Here is a 23696-nt window from a genome sequence, read left to right as displayed (position 1 = left end):
ATAATGATTTCCTACGGATTAATGGTAGTTATATACATTGCCAAGAAGAACGGGACGTATGAAATAACTGACTATGAAACTCGAACAAAACTACTCGTACAATCGATTCACAGATCTAATTGCGGAGTCTTAAATTACCGCGATTTAACCAGATTTATATGTAAAGTCTTCTCCAAAACATTTCGAAGTTGAGTAGGGGGAAGTCCCGCAGTACCGGACACCTAAGGATTTTGACATGGATCATTCCACCTCAAGTGGACAAAAAAATCGGAAAAATTGGATCCGACCATCAGCGATTTCAACCAAAGTTGGCATAATTGTACATTCCGACCCCACAACCATTTTTCCAAAGTTTTACACCGATTGATCAATCCCCTTAGCAGTGGCGCTACTTCGTTTTTTACAAGTTTCCAAAAAAAGTAATTTTTCGGGTTTAAATATCTCTGAAAGAGTTTGATGTAAAGACATGCCAATATACTTTTTCTATGGGTTTTTGGCCGCGCAATCGAATGATGTTATCAGTTTTTATCTAGTTTGTCAACATCTTATATTTTTCTGCAATTTAAAACGAAAAATGCTAATATCTCAAAACATTTTCAAAACAAACTTTTTTATATGCCAGAAGGGCATTGCGTTAAAATATGCTTAAAATGTTCGCCAGAAAATTCTACATAAAAATCACTTAACTAGAAAAAACTAGAAGTAATTCTATCTGAATCGTTAGTGAATATATGTATAAACTCATTTGCTTACAGCTTTCGGAAATTTTCATGACTAAATAATGTATTTTAATGAAAGTTTTGAAACTGGCTTTATTAACACTTCATTGCACTATGGGAAAAACTAGCCTAAAAACAAACGAAATTCAGAAACGGCCTGCCAGCTGATAATTATAACATATCTATACCTATAAAAAAGGCATGAATTTTTTCTATGATGAATTAGGACCTCTCCCTTTTTAGGAGGGGGGGCTCCCATACAAATAAATTTTTTCTATATCTACTGACCTCTATTTGTGTAATTTTCAGGTATTTATCAGGCAAAATTTGTATATTAAAACACCCATGAACTCCCCAGAAACTTGCAAAACTCGAGACAAAGGTCATCTGAGATTCACGATTTATGTACAACACAGTTTAATTTGTGGCAATACGAAGTTTGTCGGTCAGCTAGTAATATAATAAAATGCAGGATCTAGTGAATATGACCGGTCGTTCAATATGTACAATTATTTTTGTCTGCTAAAGCAAGTGGTATTACCCTATATCCATATATTCATACACTTTGACTTTGAAAATATCTGAACTATGTTTCAAAACTTAGGCCAATTAATTTTTCGTGAATTTGAACTATGTATATATGTGAATCGTTTGGACCAATATCGGCATTTCTATTTGTTTCTGTCATTTCATTACCTGTACACCAATCTGTACACCACGAGCAGGTTCCATAAGGAGATATAGCACCCGGCGATGTTACCGTTGCGTTTTGTCGTCGCCTGCCGAAAGGCGCCGTCGCTGCATATCCTGAGCTGAGCCGTGGTAAACCTTAGTTCTTCCCCAAGACTGCCTGGTGCTGTAATAATATTATTCGCGGCGAAATAGGCACTCGGTAAATTTGGCGCGCATCAGCTTCCGGCTGATGTGCTCCTAGTCGGAAAAATGAGACCCGATTCGGTTCAAATCGGACGTCGCGAAACGTCGGTCTCGGCACCGATGCGATAACTCGACCGAACTGCCGGGCTGCTGTGAGTAGGGAAAAGCTCATATAAGAATGCCCGGCTTGTGCTATCAGTTCATCATTTTACTGTCGGTTACTGTTGCTCGCGGTTGCCACTAGGAGGAAAACAAACCAACCGAGTAAGAGAGACTGTGAGACTGAGACATAGACTTCCGGCCTGTGTTTTCGTGACACAGTGGAAGCACGTCCTGTCGCTATCGGACGCTCCTTCAGTGCAAAATCGTGCATGAAAGCAGGCTGCTTTTGCTTTTTCAAGTGGAAAAGTCAAACAAGTGACTTTCTGCGGAAATTCCAGACTGAAAAGGCAAACCGTGGCTTTTGTCTGAATTGTGGTCTCCATACGATATAGCAGATATAGTTCAAGGTGGTGTGAATAATTGATCGGTCACGTTCTTTCGATATCCACAGACTGGAAGTGATTGGAAGTACGAAAAGTGTAGTGTTCTTATCAGCCGAAGACTCGAACCAATCAGATGAGCAAAGATGAATAAATATTTGGTTGGAAGACTGTTAATTTGCTTCTTGATCATGTTGGTGGCTAGTGTGCAGGGAGCTAGCAGTTATTTCTACGATTCGGACGAACGATACCCAAACCTACTGGATGGTGAGTTAACCTGATGCTATTTCAGCAAAGAAAATTACAACAGGCTGTTGGCATATCCTTGCACGCGGAGGGTTTTGGATAACATATGGATATCTTATAACAGTCATATAAGACGGCTGCCACGAAAAGGCTTCTTCCAGACGGCGTTTATTATGCCATTTCTTCGCATCTGTAACAATTTAGCTGAGCGTGTTGCTTCTAGTGATTCATTTAATTTGAATCACGTACGTACCAAAACGTATATACGATTGTATTGAAATAATCCAATGGATCAGAGCGTTACTTTCAAACAGTACATGAAATAATGATGCATTGTTACAGGAAATAAATTTATAGTTACATGTTTGTTGAACGATATTTTTTGGAGGGCTATGGCATCAAATTCTACTCGAATTGCATTGCCTAACCCTTCGGCTAGTAAGGTCGTCTACAGGCGGCTTTTGGAGCCTTAGAGCCACATGCTAAATTTGTTTTGAATGGACGATATGAAAAATATTTTCAAAATACATTTATTGGCATTTTGGCTCCAATATTATAACATTTTAACTACGCGTTTAAGAAAATCTAAAACAGCATAACAGTTTGTTTTGCTGATTTGCAAATACATACAAGCTCAAGAAATAGGGATTAAACTTTGCTCAAATTAACTATCGTTTATTTGAGTGGCTTAGTAAAGCAAAGCCTTGAACTTAAACATCTTTCTTAAGACTTGACGCTTCTTTATCGCCAGACTTGAGCCGGCTATTAGAGTACAGGACAGTAACAGGGCTAGTGCAAAAATCCTACTGACTCTATCTAGCGCAGCACTGCATAGCCGAGATTCGAACGTATGACGACAAGCTTGCTAGACCAGCATCGTACCTCGAAACCAACTAAGCGGCTTCGTCTTAGTAGAATACCTGAAATGACATAAAGAAGGTTAAATTCAAGGATATAAATAATTTTGGTTTTCTTTTTATCATTTAAGCTTTGCTGTCAGATCAACCTGCAATCAATGGCGATCTTCTTAAAATATGTCAAATAACAAATAGATATTTTTTGACAATTTTCACAGTTATAAACTATATGCGCATCAAATTTCATCGTGCATATTTGTCTAAAAAGCATGTAAAATAAATACGTCATCAATACAGTGCTGATTTACAAAAACTTATTGTCTAAAGAAAACAAATAAGTTCGATTAGTTAAGCTCAATTTCCCATAATATTGCTCTAGCTGTATTTTATAATATGCGAACACGTCGAAAATAGCTTCGTCTGCGCTACTCGTTACTACGTAACGGCCAGGATTTTTGTTTCATGGTTTTTAATTACTAGAATATCAATATTACCTAACTTTTTTTTTCGTCGATAAAATCTAGCAACGCTTCATTACAAATGCGATAAATCGGCTTGATTGGATATTACCATTCCAAAAACATTACAAAACTACAATTTGTTTTCCTTTGTGTGCATACAAATATTGCAGCTTTTAAGTTTTATTACAGTTTGACAAGCAGCCGCGATAAGTTTTGTATTGATACACCAATGTATTGGAACGCGTTCTCTTGCGAATACTAAGAATTGTGTTGCAAGAAGTGTGACATAGTCAACTAGTTTTTTATGGTAATATGAGGAACCGCAATAAGATCTAGAAAAGACGGATAGTTTTATTCGAGTTAAATAATCCAGCTATAAGTATTAAAACTATGACTCCTTTTTCTTGCCAATGGGTATGTCCACTATATATATTTAGGTTATCGTTATTTCGAAATAAAATCTTCATAAAATTTAATAAAACCAAGCAGCTTTAGATTTGTATCGGATATGTATCCTATGTGAATAGTTATCAGATTTTTATTTTTATTTGATTCATAATTCGATTCATGAGAATTAGTAAAAGGAATTGCTTGCCAAATTTCGATAACTGTTACTCTCAAGTAAATAACTACGCTATTATTAGTTAATTTAGAAAATTTTATTTCACAAAATGAATTAAATGATACTGTCAATTTCATTTTTACCCGCCTCTTCAAGCATGTGAAAAAGTTAATAAATGTACCCCTTTACTTTGAATCCTACGGTGGTGGAAACAAACACAATGAAAAAAAAGGCTCAAATCGAACGCTCTGTTCTCAAGTGATGCGCGGTCGAACTTCAGAGTTTTAAATGGATATACACTCAAGTCTTTTTTTACACGGTATATGTTTACGATTTTTGAATTAACGCGGTTTTTCTGACAATTTTTTAATTAACACGGTTTTTATGACGATTTTTGAATTAACGCGGCTTTTTTACAACATTTTTCGAATTAATGCGTTTTTTTGAACGGTTTTATTTTACACGGCACGTATCCCCCGTCTAAAAAAAAATTGAGTGTACCTAGATGCTCTTCAAAATTGATCTATTGAAGCTTTTCAAAAAGTGTTCTTTAAGGATCTATGCTCGGATCACTAGTGATTTTTCAAAAACAAACATTGGTAAAAATGTTTGTAAAGAATTACACAATTGTAAATAGCAAGCTTATACGGTGTATTAATTATGACCTCTTTCCTTTCTTACCTTAGGTAGGTAAACAAATAAGAATGATCAAACGTTTCAACCTTTAAAAAAAGAAAATCGAGAACATTTCTTTAAAGCGCAGTAAAAGTTTAATAAATGTTCAATAAAGAAGCAATATTTCTGAACGTCTGCTTGATAAAGTCGCTTTTCGGAAACAGTTTAAATTTGATATGAAAATATATTTTTGCAGAAAAACCGTAATTTTTTGAAACTGTTGTGTGTCCTCTATGGCCTAACATAATATTGTCCTCTATGACTGGACAGTAAAGTCAGTGAAATCTATACTTACTTAGTGTAGAATTCGTGCTATATGTTTTATTTCCGTGGAAAATAACACTAGATTGTAAGCGTAAAAGGCAGAAAAAATCAGGAAAAAATGCAATAAAATATTATCTTGATGTCAATCCATCAACGTGCCTTGCAGGTGGAGTTGCCGTGTGCATTTCCTTGTGCATTCCGTGTTATCAGCCCTCTCAACAAACATTTTATGTCAATAGAATTTCATTCAACTATTGGCAGCAAACCTGCATAGACTGAACTCATAAGATTTGTGCGGTAGTTTTTAAGTGATGGGCTTTTTGTTCCATTGACGTTGGTTTTCATAGATCAAATTATCGTGTGAAAGCATAGAGGATATATGTCGATTTCAGCAAGTTTGTATTACAAAATGCTATCTACTTTCTAATTCAAATTCAAATTTAAAGTTCAAATTAACCTAGCAGCGCAAATTTTGTATGTTGTATTTTGTAACATTGTTTTTCTCCACATAAAAGAGAAAATTGAGGTAAGAAATTAGTATTTACTGAGTTTTACCTCAAAAATCAAATTGCGTCTGAGCACGGAGATCTTCCCCCTACTATTTTTAGTTTCTGTGGAAAAGTGAGAGAAAGTTAATTTCGATTAATTCAGGTTTTCACAAACGGAAACATATGCAATGTGACTTACTGTACGTCAATAATCGACCTTCGAGTTCCGGTACTATCAATAAATTAAACTTTTAGACACGGTTTTTGTCGATTTTCAACACAAATCGAAACTCTAAAGTGAATGCATCCCCTGGAACGATTCTCAACTTTGCATTTTGCATTGCAAGGAGTTGTTGAATAGATCCATGGATCCACTGTTGCAAACGCCTGTTTTTCAGTACAGTTGGACCCCAGCTTACCAGTTTGATTGACAGTGCACGTGACATAAACAAGTATGAAACTTTAAGACCGGTCTGTAATTCAATCATCCTTCAACGAAGCTCTGAACAAGAAGTTATTTTGAAAATCAAGGAATTGGTAATCGGCAAAACTTGCGGCACAGATGGAATTTCAACTGAGTTCGTCAAGAAGCACCACCAGATTTTTGCAATACTCCTACGAGATTGTTTCAACGAATGTGTTACAACTGGATCCCAAGCAACAATGTGAGTTCTATTGTACTCTTTTGCTGGTCTTCAAGACCAATTTTGGTCTTAAATGCCATCATAAGAGTCTAATAAAACTCAAATTGTTACTTGGGATGTTATCCGGATTGCTTGAAGATTGCTAGAGTAATTCCCATCCATAAAGGTTCCAACTTTGCTTTGTCGGTGCTGAGCAAAGTGCTAAAACAACTGCTATTTGGAAGGCTACTCAATTTTCTTTGACTTCTCGTGGAACTCTGCAGTCGCCAATACGAATTCAGAGAGGGATCCAGCACATGGACGGAGGCAAAGCGTGGGCTTAAACCAATGATAATAAAACACTATTTATCTATCGTTGGGCTTAAACGTCATTCTAAGACTTGACCCTTCTTTATCGACAGACTTCGCTGCCGGCTATTAGAGTATAGAACAGTTACGGGGCAAAATTATACTGACTCTATCTAGCAGTACCGCCTAGCCGAGACTCGAACATACGACGACTGGCTTGTCAGACGTCATACCTCGAAGCTGATTGGGCGGCGGATGGACGGACGGAGGCATGTGATCTGGTAGATGAGATCTACGACGCCATGGGATCGCGCAAAACAGAAGCTGTGTTGTTTCTGAACTTAAAAAAAACCTTCGACACGATAAATAACCAAGTTTTTCTTCGTAAACTGGACTGTTATGGCATTAGAAGAACTTCCAACGATCTATTTAACAAGTTTTTAATTGATAGAAAGCAATATGTGCCAATCAATGGATCTATAAGCTCAAACCAGTATGTAATCATGGGAGTTCCTCAAGGAAGTAATGTAAGGTTTCTTCTATACATTAACGACCTGGCAAACCAAAAACTTCACGGTAAGCTCAATTATTAGCAGATAATATGGAACTTTCTTATCAAAATTCTGATCAGAATCAAGTTATTCAGGAGCTGCAAGAAGATTTAACAACTCTACAAGGATACTTATCTGAGAATGTTCAAACCTGTCTAAGACGAAACATATGTTGTTCCACTCTTATCATCTTAAAATGATGTGAAGGATTTAATTTAAGTTACAAAATCCTTCATTTCTTCATGCAACAATGAATACGAAAATATAAAAGAATAAAAACGCGTCAGTATAATAATGATTGTTATGAAAAGAATTGCAAAAAGCATAACGGTTCCTGTATATCCGGCAGCGAAAGCCGACATCATTATTGCATTTAACAATTAATCAATTTACACAGGAGAGGTATTTATTCCATCAACATTCATCATTCGAAAGTAACCTCGCAACGTTCAACGATCCAGTTGTAATCTAGCATTGACGGTACACAACAAAAAAATAAAATGTCATTATACGCACTGTTTATTTTGCCCACATCGTGAATTGTTCACTTTATCCCCAAGACATAATTTGTTTTCAACTACTTATATGAAACATATATTTGATGTAAAATATTTACAATTCTCTACAGATCCGCCGGATATCGTTGTATAAACAAAACTGAATGATACCGATTATTGAATCATCAGCTTGAAATATCTACTCTTACGAGAGAGTAATAGTAAATTTTCAACTGACTTTTTTCGTTAAGCTTTTATCCGTTTTTGGGTAGTTTTCATGTTAATGCTGCCCTATTACGTTAATAATACTAAGAGTTCAGCAAGCCTCGTGCACATAAAAATTACCATATCTAGTTATTTTAGTTAGCCCACAAACGATTTCGCAGCGCGTATCTTTCGGCTGTCATCAGAATAGTAACACCAAAGCCAAAGTCCACAGTCATAGGACTTTAACACGTGTTTTTTGGGAGTTTAGTTCCCGCAGCTGGAGACCGACAGCGATGACATTCCATAATGGGTAATAATGTTCCGTGTACGGAAGCAAAGTTGCCGTTATCTGCCCGTTTGGTGTATTTCGTCAACCGAGCTGTAGATGGAAAGTGCCACTATGTGGGCGGACTGGATTTAATAAGGGTTTACCGAATTTGCGTTGCAAAATTTGCTTTCCGCCGAATAAATCATTTACTGCTTAATTTTGTTGGGCCAGGCGATTTGCATTAATTCTATCACTATTTCTGCAGCTGTTCGTCGGATATCTTTTATTATTATTACGTTTATCGTATGTCATTGCTGATATGCTGGATGAACTGACGTACAAATAATATAAGTTTCTGTTCCACGTATCAGCGCAACACCTCTCTTTAGCAATTTGTAGTTCGAGTTCCGGTTATTCACACTTATCATACATCACAGGTCTAGGAATACCTTGGGTGTGACACACTGTGGCACGTGTCGTACTTTTTTCTAAGTTTGGTTTTATACATATTGTACTGACGTTTTTGGAGCGTCTTAGTAGAATACGAAACCTAGAAATTGAATGCCTGTAGGCGAAATACGTATCTGTCAAGAATATAATATACATAGTGGAATTAAATTGGATAAGTTTTCTTTTTATTTAATTTGCATAATGTACTCCTAATGTTACGGATCAAATATTCTGATATTCAATCAGGTTCAGGTTTTGAATTTAGTTTAACTGAATCTGTAAAAACCAGGAATTTTTTCAGGAATCTAGGAAAAATATCAATTTGAAAAAGATATTCAAAAATTTCCTCTCTTTGGTAGGAAACTCTGAAGATGTGTTTTTTTTTACTATTTTCATCTTGTTAATCAATTCCTAATACCTTTCACCTTTCAGAGACAGATTTGACAAATAACTAATTGCAGTGCCATACCAAATGCATGTGCCGCTCCGAGCGCCTCCTTAGCAACACCCACATTTACGCCTGTATTCGATTCGCGAAAGGAACGACATTTTTAATATGTATTCCAAGTGCAAATTGCTACACCGCCCAGGGCAGCAATTTCCTCCGCTCTTTGCTGCTACAGCAGCACCAGATTGACGTATGAATTTCAGCAACAATTTCGATTTAATATCAGCACTTATTTAATCTTTGTCTGGTATCACTTTTTTGTTATCCGCCAACGCCCTGGAGACAAGCTGGTGTCAGCGTTGACATAGGTTTTTTATTGTGCCAACTTTGACGACAGTTGGTATAAATTGATGTTTTCGATCTTTTTTTCTTCGCCACCTATTTCCTGCTTCAAATGGTTGAATACTATTGCCACCCACGGTACAACGTTCTGCGTAATATTTACAACATCCTATTGATGATGAGATGAGATCCCGTAGTTGGTACTTATACATCAAAGAGCGATATACTATCATTATATCTTGGTATGGAGTAGCAGGTGTCAACAAAGTTCGAGGACATTAGTAATGTGACCTTTTCAGCTATTGCAGCATGCGCCAATGAATACTATATAAATATGTTCCAACGATATTATAAGCATAATCGTTAAAAAGACAATTTTGAATGCAAAAAATATTATTCAATTGAAGCTTCATTTTCATACTGGAGGATTTCAACGTACAATATAGGCACGTACATAGTTTATGGACTAAAGAACGAAAACGATTTCTTAAAAATTGGAGGCTGTCAATTTTCCTACAGAAGTGCTGCAATAAAATTCGATCTTCTCGGAAATCGTATATTTCACCAAAATCTTAACTCTTGAACCAAGCATCATGAAGCAAATATTTTCTACTTTTCTATCCTATTTTCATTTATTTCTAAACTATTTTTCATTATTTAACTTTTTTATATATCAATAAACTTCATAGTTAATTGACTATTTCATAATATCATAGTTTTTACTTCGAATGTTGTGAGTGAGTGAGACTTTTTTTAATTTGCACCAAGTCAAAATGTGTAAACATATATTTTATGACGGTTAGAGATGTTGGAGTTGGAGGACAACTCTATACAGAACTGCAAACAAAAGAAATAAATTAAAATTTTAGACATAAATATGTCACTCTAGTAATTGGCACTACCAAGACAAATGAAAAAGCGTAGCAAGGAGCTGGGATACATTTTCATATAATCACTCGAGGCTCTAACTCTACAGGGTGAAGCTAATTTCATTTGTTGAAAATATGTAGGTGCCATATTTTCACAGCATCCATACCCAACTTCACTGAAAAGGATCAATAGTTTTCATTCAAAATTAAATAAATCATGGGTTCGGTAGCTTTGTAATTCAATTTGCTCCCTACTGTTGCAATGTTCTGAATACACTATACACTAGTTTCTGCTGAAAATTGTGTTACAAAATGCTAATTAGTTTAACTGATTCATTCAATGGTGGCTGCTCAAGTCGCACAAGCGAAGTTTCCGTGCAAGCGAAACTAAGCTTACATGGCGAGGAAGCAAGTGAGATACCGAACCAACTGCATCCGATCGATTTTCCTTTCAGATTGTACCTAAGCATTATCACTTTGACAATGCCACATCGTCAGTATTACGGTCGGCTTCCCAACCGCGAGTCGGATACGTACTCATCCTACTTTTGTCAGATGGAATATTCAACGGCAAAAAGGATTTCCGGGCATTTTGCTTAACTTTTGCCGGTTGTCATTCTTTTAAGGTACATGGTTTGGATTTCGACAAAAGATCCTATCTTCACCAATCGACAAGCAAATGATATCCCGTCGTCGCCGCCAAAATTGATTTCCTTGAGCTGGAGCAAATTTTGGATTCTGTTTGCTAAGCGTTACACCCGTCATACTGAGCTGTTTTTCCGCAGGCAAAATATTTACGGAAATTGTCAACCCCCGCGTTATTGTATTCATATTTATCCCATACGTAATCTCGTTTGCGAGTTTACTCGAGTTGGTAGCCCATAGATTTTAGCTTTGGCAGCTGCGAGTGAAAAAAAAACATTAGCTTTCTGTATGACGCACTGCCAAGTGGGAAAATGCTTTTGTGTTGATGTTTATATTTCATATTACAACGATACCGGTCTCTCCATATACTGTCGTTGCCTAGATATTCCATCAGTTCCGGATTCTTTTGCCATTGTTAGTGTCAAAGGTTCAACAAATTCTCACGTGTTATGACGACGAAGAATTTGTTTGTATAGAAATAAACGATGCGATGAGGAGAATGTTTGTAATACTGTTTACGTTGAACCGTTTTAATACATCATTTTCCAACCGCCCTGAAGTTTGGCTTAGGTATACAAAGTTTTAAAATCGATTATATTTTAGGTATGCTAAAAATAGGCTTATAGACTGAGGGTCTCTTTACTCTAATAAACGATTCTTAAACTTGTTATTTAATGCAAAGCATTTCATTCAAAATCGAGCTTATTGTTGGGTTCAATAATACCACTGTTTGAGATTAATTTTTAATATTAAGGTAATTCTTAAGTTTTGCTTGTACGCGGTTTTATACACGTATGAGAGTATATTGCACTATATCCATCTTGAGGTGAAACTAATTAGGATTATTGTTATTGGGACACTGTTTTTTGCACTATGTATTTATTAATTTAATTGAACAATGCAGTGCCTCCTACACAGCAATCTAATTATATATTTTAACTTAGCATTCTGCTGTCATAATCAGTAAGTGACCTTTGTATTGTGAGTACACTTCGCAAGGATGCCAACAGAAGTGAAAGTTCTGCGCTGCCGAATGTAAACTCAGCATAACACGGCAACGGAGAAGTTTGATTGGGTCCGTTGTTTGCTGAAATTATGATGACATAGCCAGCCGATGACAACGACGTTTCGTTCATGTGAAGCCAGAGTTTTGCATCAACTTTCCGGTTCTTCAGATTGAGCCACCCACTTGAACCCAAATCACATCACGAATCTGTGACGTAATTGATTAATATTGAAAGTATCCTTCGTTAACTATTTTAATTAATTGCGACAAGTTTTTCTTTTCAAATTTGCTTAAGTAGTTGGAAAATATTCATCCAGAGTTGCGGTTTTGTATGTTTCTTAAAAAAAACCTTTATGGTTGAAATATTTATTTGGATGATTCGATTGAATTCTTCATTATCTTGTCATTAGCTGATTGAGTGCCATCATAGCCAAATATAACTAACGAAAAGATTTTCATTTGGAATGGTTTGCAGTTGTTGAATAGTATTGAATGTTCTCGTCGCTTATTGCTAATAATAATTATTATGCATTATGTATTGCATTAGACCATTATTTTAACATTAAAATTATTTGAAGTATTACAATGTATAACATCTGTAAATGGTTACGCGGTACGAGCTTCTGAGATGTAAAGAAAAGCGAAATCAATCAAACTCATCTATAACAAATTTAATGTTCTCAATGTTCAGCGAACCAGCATAATCGCCATGTACAGAGAAATACATCAGTGAACAGAAAAGTTTGCCATCAGTTTCTCCGAAAATATTTCTGGCACACTGGTGAGAACAGTGAGTGGGAGGATATGTTCTTTCCACTTCAGTAGTCAATAAGTTGTTGCATTTTGGTGCAATCCAGAATTGACCGCACCATTCCTATGCCACACCACCTTCTGCCAGCTTCCGTATTCTAGAAACATTTGAGAACATCAAAAATAGTAAAAGTATTTTATTTTAGTAACTTGAGTTTTAAGTTTTTAAAACAATAGTTTTCATTAGTGGGTTTCAAAAAAACTTTAACACAATATTTTATCGAGAAATGTCTGTTTGTAGTCTGTTTGCCTACCTGAACCACTTAAATTATTAGGACGTTTTTGAAATACGAATTTTTGAAAGCTGCATTTTTCATAGCGTGAATCAAAATGACAATTTTTAACTGAAACGTAGAAGGTCGAGTTAAATCGATTTATAAATTCACGAAAAACTCTTTCGAAACTCAAAAATAAATGCTTCTCAACGATCTAAACACAATCTCTAAAAATACACTACCGGCACTATCAATTTGTTGTCAATTAAATTCCCTACAGTTTACGTTATGACGTCCTGCGGTTGCGTGCTCGGTATTTTATTTTGCGGATTCCATCATGCTAAGTGTGAACACCGTTTTGGAGTAGGTAAAGCTCTGCCGAAATGTTATGTAAATGAAGACAAAATTGAATATTAACATTTTCGACGCTGTGCAAACTTGTTTAGGTATTTTAGAGTGTTTGCCTTTTTCCACGGTGGAAAATTTAGTTCATACCATACCATACCATACCATAGCATACATAGCGTACAGGACCTACCACAGCGAACTCAATTAAGAGGCCAGTCTGGTCTAGTCTAGTATACTATTTTTTTTGGTTTTCTGGGTGATGGAGAGTTGCCGTGTTGACTCTGCCATAATTGAAATTTGTTATTAAAATTCCTTTGCTTTTTGATGATGTGGATGTTCCTTAGAGTCAAATATCTATACGTTATTTTTAAGCCAAAGAATAGTTTTTTGCTTTTGATTTTATATTACTTTATTAAAATAGATGTTATTTATCTTACGAAAAATTTAATATGAGACAGACGATGCCAATGAAAATTGTCAGAACATGTTCATTTTAGGTCAAATCTCCAGGACATACGATTGATTTGCCAGGGTTTAAGTTTCAAAATCAGCAGCTAGGTACGAATTTCAAACTTATACATCTAACGTAAATCGATTGCATAGATTGTCATTTGTTCGCATAGTTCATTGAATGTCGTGTGAAACTGCCAATTGCCAGTATGTAACCGCCACTCATACAGAGTGTTGAAATGTAAAAGACATAAAAATAATAACCATAGCAGTCAAATACCCCGTAGCTATATTACGCTACAGCACCCATCGTAAAATCGACCGTAGAACATCAAATATTAAATGATCCGTACAAATTGAAATAGGGATTGGGTTACTTTGTAAGCGTCCTTTGTAAGCATACAGTTCATTCTATGGGGCTTTAAAAAGATTCGAAATATTCAAGCAGTAAGCTTTATTATATAGCAAAAACACTCGATCAATAAGACTGGGAGCACAGACAAACAGACATAACTCTTGGAAGAAAAATCAACAAAAATTATCGTACCTCACATTTAGCCTGAACACCAGCACCATAGACATTCCCAAATATCAAATACCAACAGGAGTATCCATTGAAATAGTAAGTATTTTTTTGGGGAATTCCCTTTCTTTCGTCAAAAAGCGCCACTTTGACCAAAACGGAGACATTCCCAACTAAGCCCAAATTTGAAATGACGGTTTAATCGGTACGAAGAATGGAAACCGAGTGTTATGTCTGTTTGTCTATGCTGGGAACTCTACTGAAAGTCAATAGACAGTAACAAAATTGCTATCTGCCAAGCAAAATTGTTTTTTTAGGAAAACTCTCACGATAATTTTTTTTCGTTGGGTTATGACAGAAAAGAATCGATTTTCTTGAATATTTCAAGCAAGCAAAACAGGAATTCTGGAAAAATATTATCTGGAGTTTTTTGTAAATTTATCTACGGTTGGGAAAAATTAAAAGAAAAAGTAAGTAAAAGAGAGTGACTTTCTTTTTAACATTACTCGGGAAAAAGCGTGTGAAGGTATATTCGTATCAATAAAAAGTGAAAGCCTAGAAAAATGCGTATATTAAAAAGATATCCCACAATTTTTTTTGTTCAGGCGACTTCTCAAGAAATGAACCACTACTTTTGAGGAAATTGGCAATTCGTACCGTCAAAGCAGATGATACAAATGTATAAAAACTACAAGGTATACAGCCCTAAGGGTTGTACAAAAGGGTGACGTAGGACTATATCAGATCATTAGATCAAAGACTAATGAAAACTGCATTCATGGCATATATATGTTTATAAGAATCGCGAATCTATTATAGTTTTAATCTGCGAAGAAAATAGACCCAGTAGAATTGCTTACAAACGACTAAATGCTGTCAAAAACTTGCACATCCGGCCACTGGGGGCGCCGTTAACACTACTGTATAAGGAGCGTAATACGAATCATGATGAACTTGGAGAGATGACTGAATTAAGAAACAAGGGGGCGCAAAATTGTGTCTTCGGTAAAGGCGCCACCCACAATGTCACGCTTCGGTTCTGCATAAATAACTGAGTAGTGCGTTGCACAACAAAATTAAAATATAAATATTTGTCTTCAAATTTTTCCAATAAAAACTCGATCTTATTTTGTAAATCCAGATTGTACGTTTTAAATCAGGAAACCGGTATAACGCATGCAAAAAGAAAACACGTCCTGCTCTTTAAAATATGTTTACCTATAAACTGGCAGGATTTAGCTGAAACTTGGTTTTGCTGAAAATTTACCTATTGAATTTTTCACTGTGACAAATTTTGGATGCATTCTACTCAGATACCTGTCACGACAGCTGTCAGCTGAAGCCGCCTCCGATAGTGGTGGTAATAGAGGTTGACAACAAATTTTGAAGCAAAATTTATACTATACACCGCATGTATTTAATGCTGCGCAGTATGATGAATGCAGCGTGTTGTTTCCCCTCTTTTGTTTATCGTAAAAAATAGACTATTAAAAGTCAGATTTTTTCCTATCGTATGCCGATAACACAAAAAACGAACATCTTTCACTATCTACATCCCACGTGCAACAAATTTTCTGATGACAACCGTATAATTGCGTAATTCTTATAGCTGGTGTCAAATTTGACGTAAAATCAAACCAGCACGCCTGGCTCGCCTGGCAAGCGCTTCAAGAAAAATGTATGACAATGACGTTCGTGCCAGGTATGTGCTCCTACTAGCATTTTGTTTGGAAAATAACTCAGAATATATGAATTTGTCCAGTTTAAGGGCATTTTGAGTGGATACTTTTACTGTTTACTGTTACAGTTTTACTATTGTCACCCAATACTAACAGAGATACATTGGTTACATTGGTAAACATCGTTATGGGTACGAAAACAAGGTGCGGCTATAAGAAATAGTTGTAGTGTATTGCGGCGCTTATAATAAATCCTCCTGCTGCGGCGGTGGTAACGCGCTCAGGAGATAACCGCGAGACAACCGCAAAATTAAAATTTAGGTCTTCTGGTTTGTGGTTCGACAAAATATCAGTTTTGTAACATGTTTGTGGTGGAAAATAATTGATTTGGTAAACTTTCAAATACTTATTTACTATAATAAATCATGCGGTTATCTTTTGATGGTTTGGTTCAGCTGTCAAGATAACCGCAATGTGAGGATTTTTCCTGCAATCTGCAATATTGAATACATTCTAACGCAGCGACGTGAAATATAGCGTGCAACAGCAAAAATTTACGGTATTTCTACCAAATCTCATTTTCAAATACTTCAAGCAATAATATCAATATGTTCGAGTTCATTTATCTTTATTTGGTCAACATATTTACACAATGTGTCCTCAGTTTTTCTCAATGAGTTTAAACATTAACAACATTTAAAGAATATTGAATATTCTTTATTTATACACCAATACCAAAGACCCAACGATTGCGAATATGAAGAAGTTTTTGAATACGATAAAGCTAACTATGAAAGTATTAGAGGTAGATTAAACTGTGTTAATTGGCAACATATTCTCAAGAATGAAGAAAATGTCGACACTGCTGTAGACATATTTTATAAAATTTTGTTAGAAATAATGATACAGAACATACCGTTAAAGAAAAGAAGACGTCACAAAAATTCAAAAAGCCCACCCGAATAAAAATGTATAGCAAAAAAACATTAAATTTCACTGTTACAAACATTGAAAAACTTCGAAAAACCACATTGACACAGTGAAAATCTTTGTAAAAGTTACACTGAAGTTACCATGAATACCGCTGTTTTCACAGTAAATTTTAATGGAAACCGCCAATTTTACAGCGAATAAGGGGGTGATTAAGTGATGTAACACTAAATTTTTCGACTTTTCCCCATACAAATAAAAACCAAAAACAGTAAAATTTGTGGTACATTCACTATAAGTTTTACATTGTTTTACAACGAAGTTACAATGAAATTTAAGGTGAGTTCTGCAAAAAAAATTGTAAGCTTTCGGATTATTAGGACAAAATAAAACCGGCTGATTAATTACGGTATTTCATGTTTTTGAAGATATAATGAATTTGATAGGCTTCGAACTATTATGATTTTCGAGCCGCAATCATCGCTCATATTAGGAAAGTATTAGAGGTCAGTACACCTACATAAACAAATTCCGCTCTTTCCCATTCACGCCTTATCTCAATCTGTTATATCCTATCGACTCTTTGTTTTATTACTGTCTTCTATCGTTCCCTTTCAATTGTAAAATCTACCGTTATAAAAACTTAATTATATGCCTGACACCTCATTCGATGTCAAGACGTAGAAACAACGAGGTTGGTCTATTTCATAGGAACGGAGCCTTTCCCCGAACACTCGCGTTAAGAATCGCGGCTGATATGTTGACAGTAGCATTGGGCGATACTGTATCTGTATCGAAAAAATCGATACTTTTGAGCCGATACATCGATATTTTGGATCGATACTGAGCGTCCCGATACCGGCCAGTATCGATGCTAAAACGACGATATTTGTATCGATACCTTTATAGTAAATGCTAGAGAAACTAAAATACTTTACTTATCCTAATGCGATGTCCATTAGGATTTCACCTGCATAACAATGTTCCGCCAACAAACTCGATCCATGGCTGTCCGCCTCCAATTTCTCGAATGTCCCATGCTTTCCAGGACTTGCTCCATATGGTCTAACCGTCAAGCACGCTGCGTACCTCTGTGCCTGGTACCAACCGAATTCGAGGCAAACATCATTTTTACGGGATTGTTTTCCGGCATTCTCACATGTCCCGGCCATTGTACTCTTCCAGCCTCAGCAACATTCTGAATACTGGGTTGGCCGAAAAGCTGCGCCAGCTTGTGGTTTATGTTTTTCCTCCATAGACCGTACTCACATACACCATCAAAGATAATCCTAAGCACACGACGTCCAAAAGTGACCAGTCTCCGTCGAGCATTGTCCACGTTTTGTGCCCGTAGACTATCGGTCTTATTTGCGCTTTGTACATGGTACATTTGGTACAGGGATGAAGCTTGCCAGATTGTAGGGTCTTGTAGAATCCGTAGGAAGCACGGCTTCCGGCAAGAATACCTCTGCGTATTTCTCTGCTGCAGACAGGGTTGCCACATGCACAGATTATTCTGTGTTTAACAGATATTTGAAAGAAATCGCCTGTACAGAATCTGTATGCATAGAATACAGATTTTCGCCAAATTATACAGATTAAACAGATTTTTGAGCTTTTACATGAGAGTGAAAGAGACGGAAATAGTCAGCAAAATGACTCTCTATCTCTTTCACTCTCATTGTTTTGCATTGGACAGGTTTTTGCACAGATATTTTTCCTCGCCGTACAGATTGTCAGATTTTTCCAACAAAAAACACAGAATTATATGTGGCATCCCTGGCTGCAGATGTTATCCGACCACCTCGAACTCGTAGAAATTAAAATAAGAGGTGTACCTAATTAATGCGGCAGCTAATTTTGTTTATCGATAAATAAACTCTGCAAAAATAGATGCATTCCTAGTTCCAGTCTTAAATCAAATTTTAAGTAAAACTTCAATTTCAATTTGAAATCTAATTTAAAGTCGGATTTCTTGGGTGATGTAAAAAAATCAAATTCAATTTCAAATCCTATTTCAAGTCCAATTATAAGTCCGATTTAACTCCAATTTCTGGCAAAGTTGTAAGTATAATTTCTAGTCAAATTTTTCATCCAATTCACTGTTTGTTACTAGTAAAATTTTAAGTTCTTTATTATGTCCTATTTCAAGTTCAATTTCATGTCTCATTATAAGTCCTGTTTCATGTGTAATTTGAAGTCCAATTTATATATTCTAGTCTGAATTGGTCCAAACTTGAGTTTAACTTCGCGTCCAATTTTAGGTGTGATTTGAAGTCCAAATTCAAGTTCCACTTCAAGTTTAATTTTAAGTTAAATTTAAAGTCTTACTTCCAGCTCAATTTAAAGTAAAGATCCAAGTAGAAATTGATTCAAACTGAAGTCCAATATCATTTGATCATCAATATCAATTTGAAGTACAATTTTAAGCATAATGCCATGCTCAATTCTAAGTTAAATTTCAGTTCCCATTTCAAGTTCAATATCAAGTTTAATTTCAGGTTCAAATTTAAGTAAAATTTCAAGTGCAATTCCAGCTCCGATTTTAAAATTAATTTCAAATGCGATCAATTAGACAACTCGCAAGTTGCTGAGTGAAGCTCTGCTTTCCTCAATGGAGGTAGCTATCTTGGCACTCGAAGATGGATGTGGTTGGATACGCAAGACCGTCAATGAAGCCGCAACTGCGTTGTTAAGTGAAGAAACCCTGAGTGCATGAAATGACTTTTGACGGAGATGAACTGGAAGGGGTTGATGAATTCATAAATTAGGGATCTCTGTCAACCGCCGTCAATCATACGAGTAACCAGATTCAACGACGCATTCTAGCTAAGTCAGGTCTACTTTTCCCTTCGTAAGTCATTTCGATCAAGGAGCATAAACCGTACGCAAAATATAAAAGCATATGCTAGCGCTTGGCTGAGTGGTCGATTTCTGGCCGGCCCGGCCGGTTTTTCACTTGCAAAGCCGGTGACCGATCAATCTGGCAAAAAATCGGTTTACCAACTTAAGAAAACGGATTTGTACTTTTTGTCCGATTTTTAAAATTTATTTTTCATTTCCATCATTCCACTAGATCTTCTAATAAATTTTGTAGCAATCCTGAGCAATTCGTTGCAGTTTCCGGTCAAAAGAGTTTAAAACCGCAGGCCTGACCAGTCCGACATCAGCTATTATTTCGTTCCTAACGAGATTTCGTATGAGAACGAAAGAGAATCAACAGTAGTAAAAGCACACGCATATAATTTTCTAAAAAATTAAGCTAAATAATAAACAAAAGTGTGGTTTTCGTTGCACCCTGTCAGTGTATCGATACCGATATCGATACCACTGGTATCGATACTTGCCGCCCGATATTTCAACGGGATCGATACCTTTACAAAAATTGTATCGATATTCGAATATCGATGCTTTTCGCAGTATCGCCCAATGCTAGTTGACAGACGAACAAGTAAGTCGCAAGCGCCTGCATAATGTCGTCGTCCCGTCAGTAAAACGAATTAGATTAAACTTCTCGATCGGTGGTTTCTACAGTAGACGGAGGAAGAGACACAATTTGTGTCTACAAATAACTCAACCTGCCAAGGATTGGACCTTAGATAGAGATTATTTCCTGCTTCTAAACAATTTGCATTGTTGCCGAATTATATGAAAAATTTTCCAAGAACGGTACAGTGAAGTTACAGCATAAAGTGTAGTAAACAATAAAATTCATTGTAATCGTAAAGTTTTGAAGTAGGACTACTTCTTTGATTTCTATATTGGGGTGCACTTTAGAAAAACGAGAAGGGAACATGTAACGAAAAGTGGTTATGGTTTGCACGCTTATAACTCAGTCATCCGTCAACAGATTCTAGAGATATTGGTATCAATCGATTGGAAATTTTTCAAAAAATCCATAACAATACAATAGATTCCATGTTTCCCAAACAGACGTTTAATAATTGAGAAAATCTTAGACTATATTCATTATTTCATTATTTTCATGTTTTTGCCTTCCCACGCCAATGCTTCCCTAGCACAGATGACAGAAATATATACGAGATGAGCTATGGGTTTTGATTGTATTTAATTTACGCTCTATAGAATCCGCTCGAAAATTGTTGAGCTTCAGTGGGTGTTGCTTGCTCGGAATAAGGCATCAAAGACATTCAAATTCACCAAGCAAGACGCCAACAAACCGAAGAAGCCACCGACTCGCCCGCCAGCGAACGATATGGTTTTTGCTGCTATCAATACCCAGTAAAATCAATGGATCCTCGCTGCAAGCCGTTAGAAGTAAATCGCCGCTAGCCACAATTGTGACGTTCCAAGGTTGGACACATTTGTGAAAAAGGTTTTGAAATTAGCTGTCGAAAAGCTGGTCCAAACAAAAAGAACAGGCGCTTCCGATTTGTTCAAGGTTGATAAAACGGACGAAAACAATATCTTTGCTAACTGCTGCAAAGGCGGCTCCGATTAAAGCTGTACTACTGGAGTAAATATGCGGGTGCCCCGAACAAAAATTTACTAAGCCAATGAAAACCGTAGCAAAGGCACCGAAAGCCCCAGTCAAAGGAAATCGTTCCAGCGGAGAAGGTGCCCGAAAAAAACTGTTGCCTAGATGTAAATTTCTTTGATTTGCATTACTAATATCTGGTAGAAAACAATCAGTTCTTTTAAGAACTACTGAATAAAAAGTATACGAAGCAGTTAAATTGATTTTTCTCACATTTTATAGTGATGTTGGCAGTTTAGTATGAGCGTTCGAAGTATGAGCCCGTCAGAAATTACATGTTTAAACTGTATTAAGACAAACACAACTGTGAGTGCACGTCTGCCATGCTCGTTGCCGTGCCATCCCTGTGTTCAAACAATGTGCGGAGTACGGTTTCGTTGTACCGCCTTTCTTTCGTGTCTATGATTCTCTGCCCTACGTTGATCCGCCTTTGTTACAACTTGCTGCCATTTGCTCTGGTACCTATATAATCAGAAGTAAGTCGGCGAACGGCATCATTTTTGCATTGGCATTGGTACGGTGCAGAAGCAGAACAGACAGCAGAGAGTTGCGATTTCCCTCACTGGACTCGGCAAACTGGTAAAACGCAGCGCAGCGGCAGCAGCAGTAGCGGATCATTGTTTGGTGTAGAGTGCGCTGAACGTGTTGGTACCGGAGCATCGATCTATTATCAGCTATATTGGAATATTTGGTTGCGGGAGCGGAAGAGCTTGAATCAATGGAAAATGCTCTGTCCGGTAACCATTGTCACCATTGCCCTGGGAGGTGTTGTTTCAAACATTCAAGCCATTCTGCTGGCCGGATTTTCAACCACATAATTTACCACAACACGTCCTTTTTAGGACGAACGAATTTGTTTATGAAGAGATGAAAATTTTCTGCATACTAAATTTCTTTACTTAAATTTCCAAATGTCGCTGATTCTTTAAATCATGAAGAATTTCTTCTGATTTGATCTATAAAACGATAAATATGTGGTGACTCACCATGCGGTCTTCTAACTCATGACGTTGCTTTAATCTTATTTTTGCCTTCTCACGCCAATGCTTTCCTAACACGGGTGACAGAAATATATATAGGAGAAGAGCTGTGGATTAAATTCCCTTCGAATCAAAGTTTGATTGTATTTAATTTACGCTCTATTTAGAATCCGCTCGAAAATCGTTGAGCTTCAGCTGTTGCTACTTCCCCGGAATAAGGCAACGAAGACATCCAAATTCACTAAGCGAGACGCCAATAAACCGAAGAGTCAACGGATCTTCGTTGCAAGCCGTCTAGAAGTATATCGCCGCCAGCTACAATTGTGACGTTTCAAAGTTGGACACATTCGTGAAAAAGGCTTTGAAGTTAGTTTTCAACAATAAAAAGCTGGTCCAAACAAAGAACTGGCGCTTCCGGTTCCTTCGCCTACCAAACTTGCTAGCGAGAAGCAAGATTACTAAGTCAATAAAGACCATAGCAACGGCTTCGAAAACTCCAAAGCCAAAAGAAGTTCTAACGGAGAATGCGGTCCGAAAAAAGCTGCTGCCAAGCAGTAAATTTCTTCGATTTGTATTATTAACAGCTGGTAGAAAACAATCAGTTCTTTTAAGAACTACTGAATAAGTATATGAAGCAGTTGAATTGATTTTGCGAACGGCATCATTTTCGCGTTGTTTGGGTTACAAATAATAATGAGAGTTACGACTTTATCTCCCTGTCCGGATCCGGACGCGGCAAAGGTGGTAAAACTCGGCAGCAGCCGATTATTGTTTGGTGTGGAGTGGAAATTACGCCGACCGTGTTGGATTCGAAACATCGATCTATTATTGTCAATTACAAGGAAAATTGTCCAATCAATAAGTGCGCAATCGCTCATAAAAGTACTATTTTAGCTTAAATCGTTTCGGTCTCTTCGGCGCACTTATTGCTTGGAAGATAACGAAAAAGTGCGCCGAAGATCGAAACGATTTAATGCAAAATAGCACTTTATGAGCGATATCGCACTTTGGATGGTACAATTTTACTTGCAATTGACAATAAGCTGCTATAATAGAAATTAAATATGCTAGAAAACCCAAAGTTTGGTCGCGGAAGCAAAGGGTTTAAATTGGTGGGAATAGTGATGTCCGAAATTTTCAATTATTCGATTACCGATTAATCGGTGAGCCTTGTCTGCACTAATCGATTAATTCAACTATTCGTGCTAGAGAGCTTTCTGACAGCTCAAGCACCCACACTAGCGAACACGAAATACGCGTGTATATACATGATGTTTACCTCATTTTGGGGAACAGCTGATGCTGGAGGAACAAACCGAAAAATAGCGATTAGTAGTTGTGTTTCTCCGTTTGCCACACTGCAGAGCACATATTTCGGTCAAATTTTTCATCCTGTTCCAAATTCAAGCACATATTTTGAAAATTTGCTGGTATTTAAGCCAACGGAAGACGAAACTCATTCTGTACCTTGGTGACAA

At 36.7% G+C, this 23696-nt stretch overlaps 1 protein-coding gene across 1 annotated transcript in view; it reads left to right on the top strand.

Annotated features, from left to right (window-relative positions):
* Positions 1–1927: 1927 nt before the first annotated feature.
* Positions 1928–23696, top strand: part of LOC128741567 (uncharacterized) — a 39833-nt gene continuing 18064 nt past the window's right edge. Inside the window, exon 1 of the mRNA XM_053837483.1 lies at positions 1928–2344. Within this exon, the coding sequence (XP_053693458.1) occupies positions 2224–2344 (121 nt within the window). The 5' untranslated portion in view covers positions 1928–2223. The remainder of the gene's footprint in view (positions 2345–23696) is intronic.

Source organism: Sabethes cyaneus, chromosome 3 (assembly GCF_943734655.1).
Source record: "Sabethes cyaneus chromosome 3, idSabCyanKW18_F2, whole genome shotgun sequence".
In the NCBI taxonomy this organism is placed as follows: domain Eukaryota; kingdom Metazoa; phylum Arthropoda; class Insecta; order Diptera; family Culicidae; genus Sabethes; species Sabethes cyaneus.
Note: the sequence above shows the minus strand (reverse complement) of the source record. Positions and strands in the feature narration are given on the sequence as shown.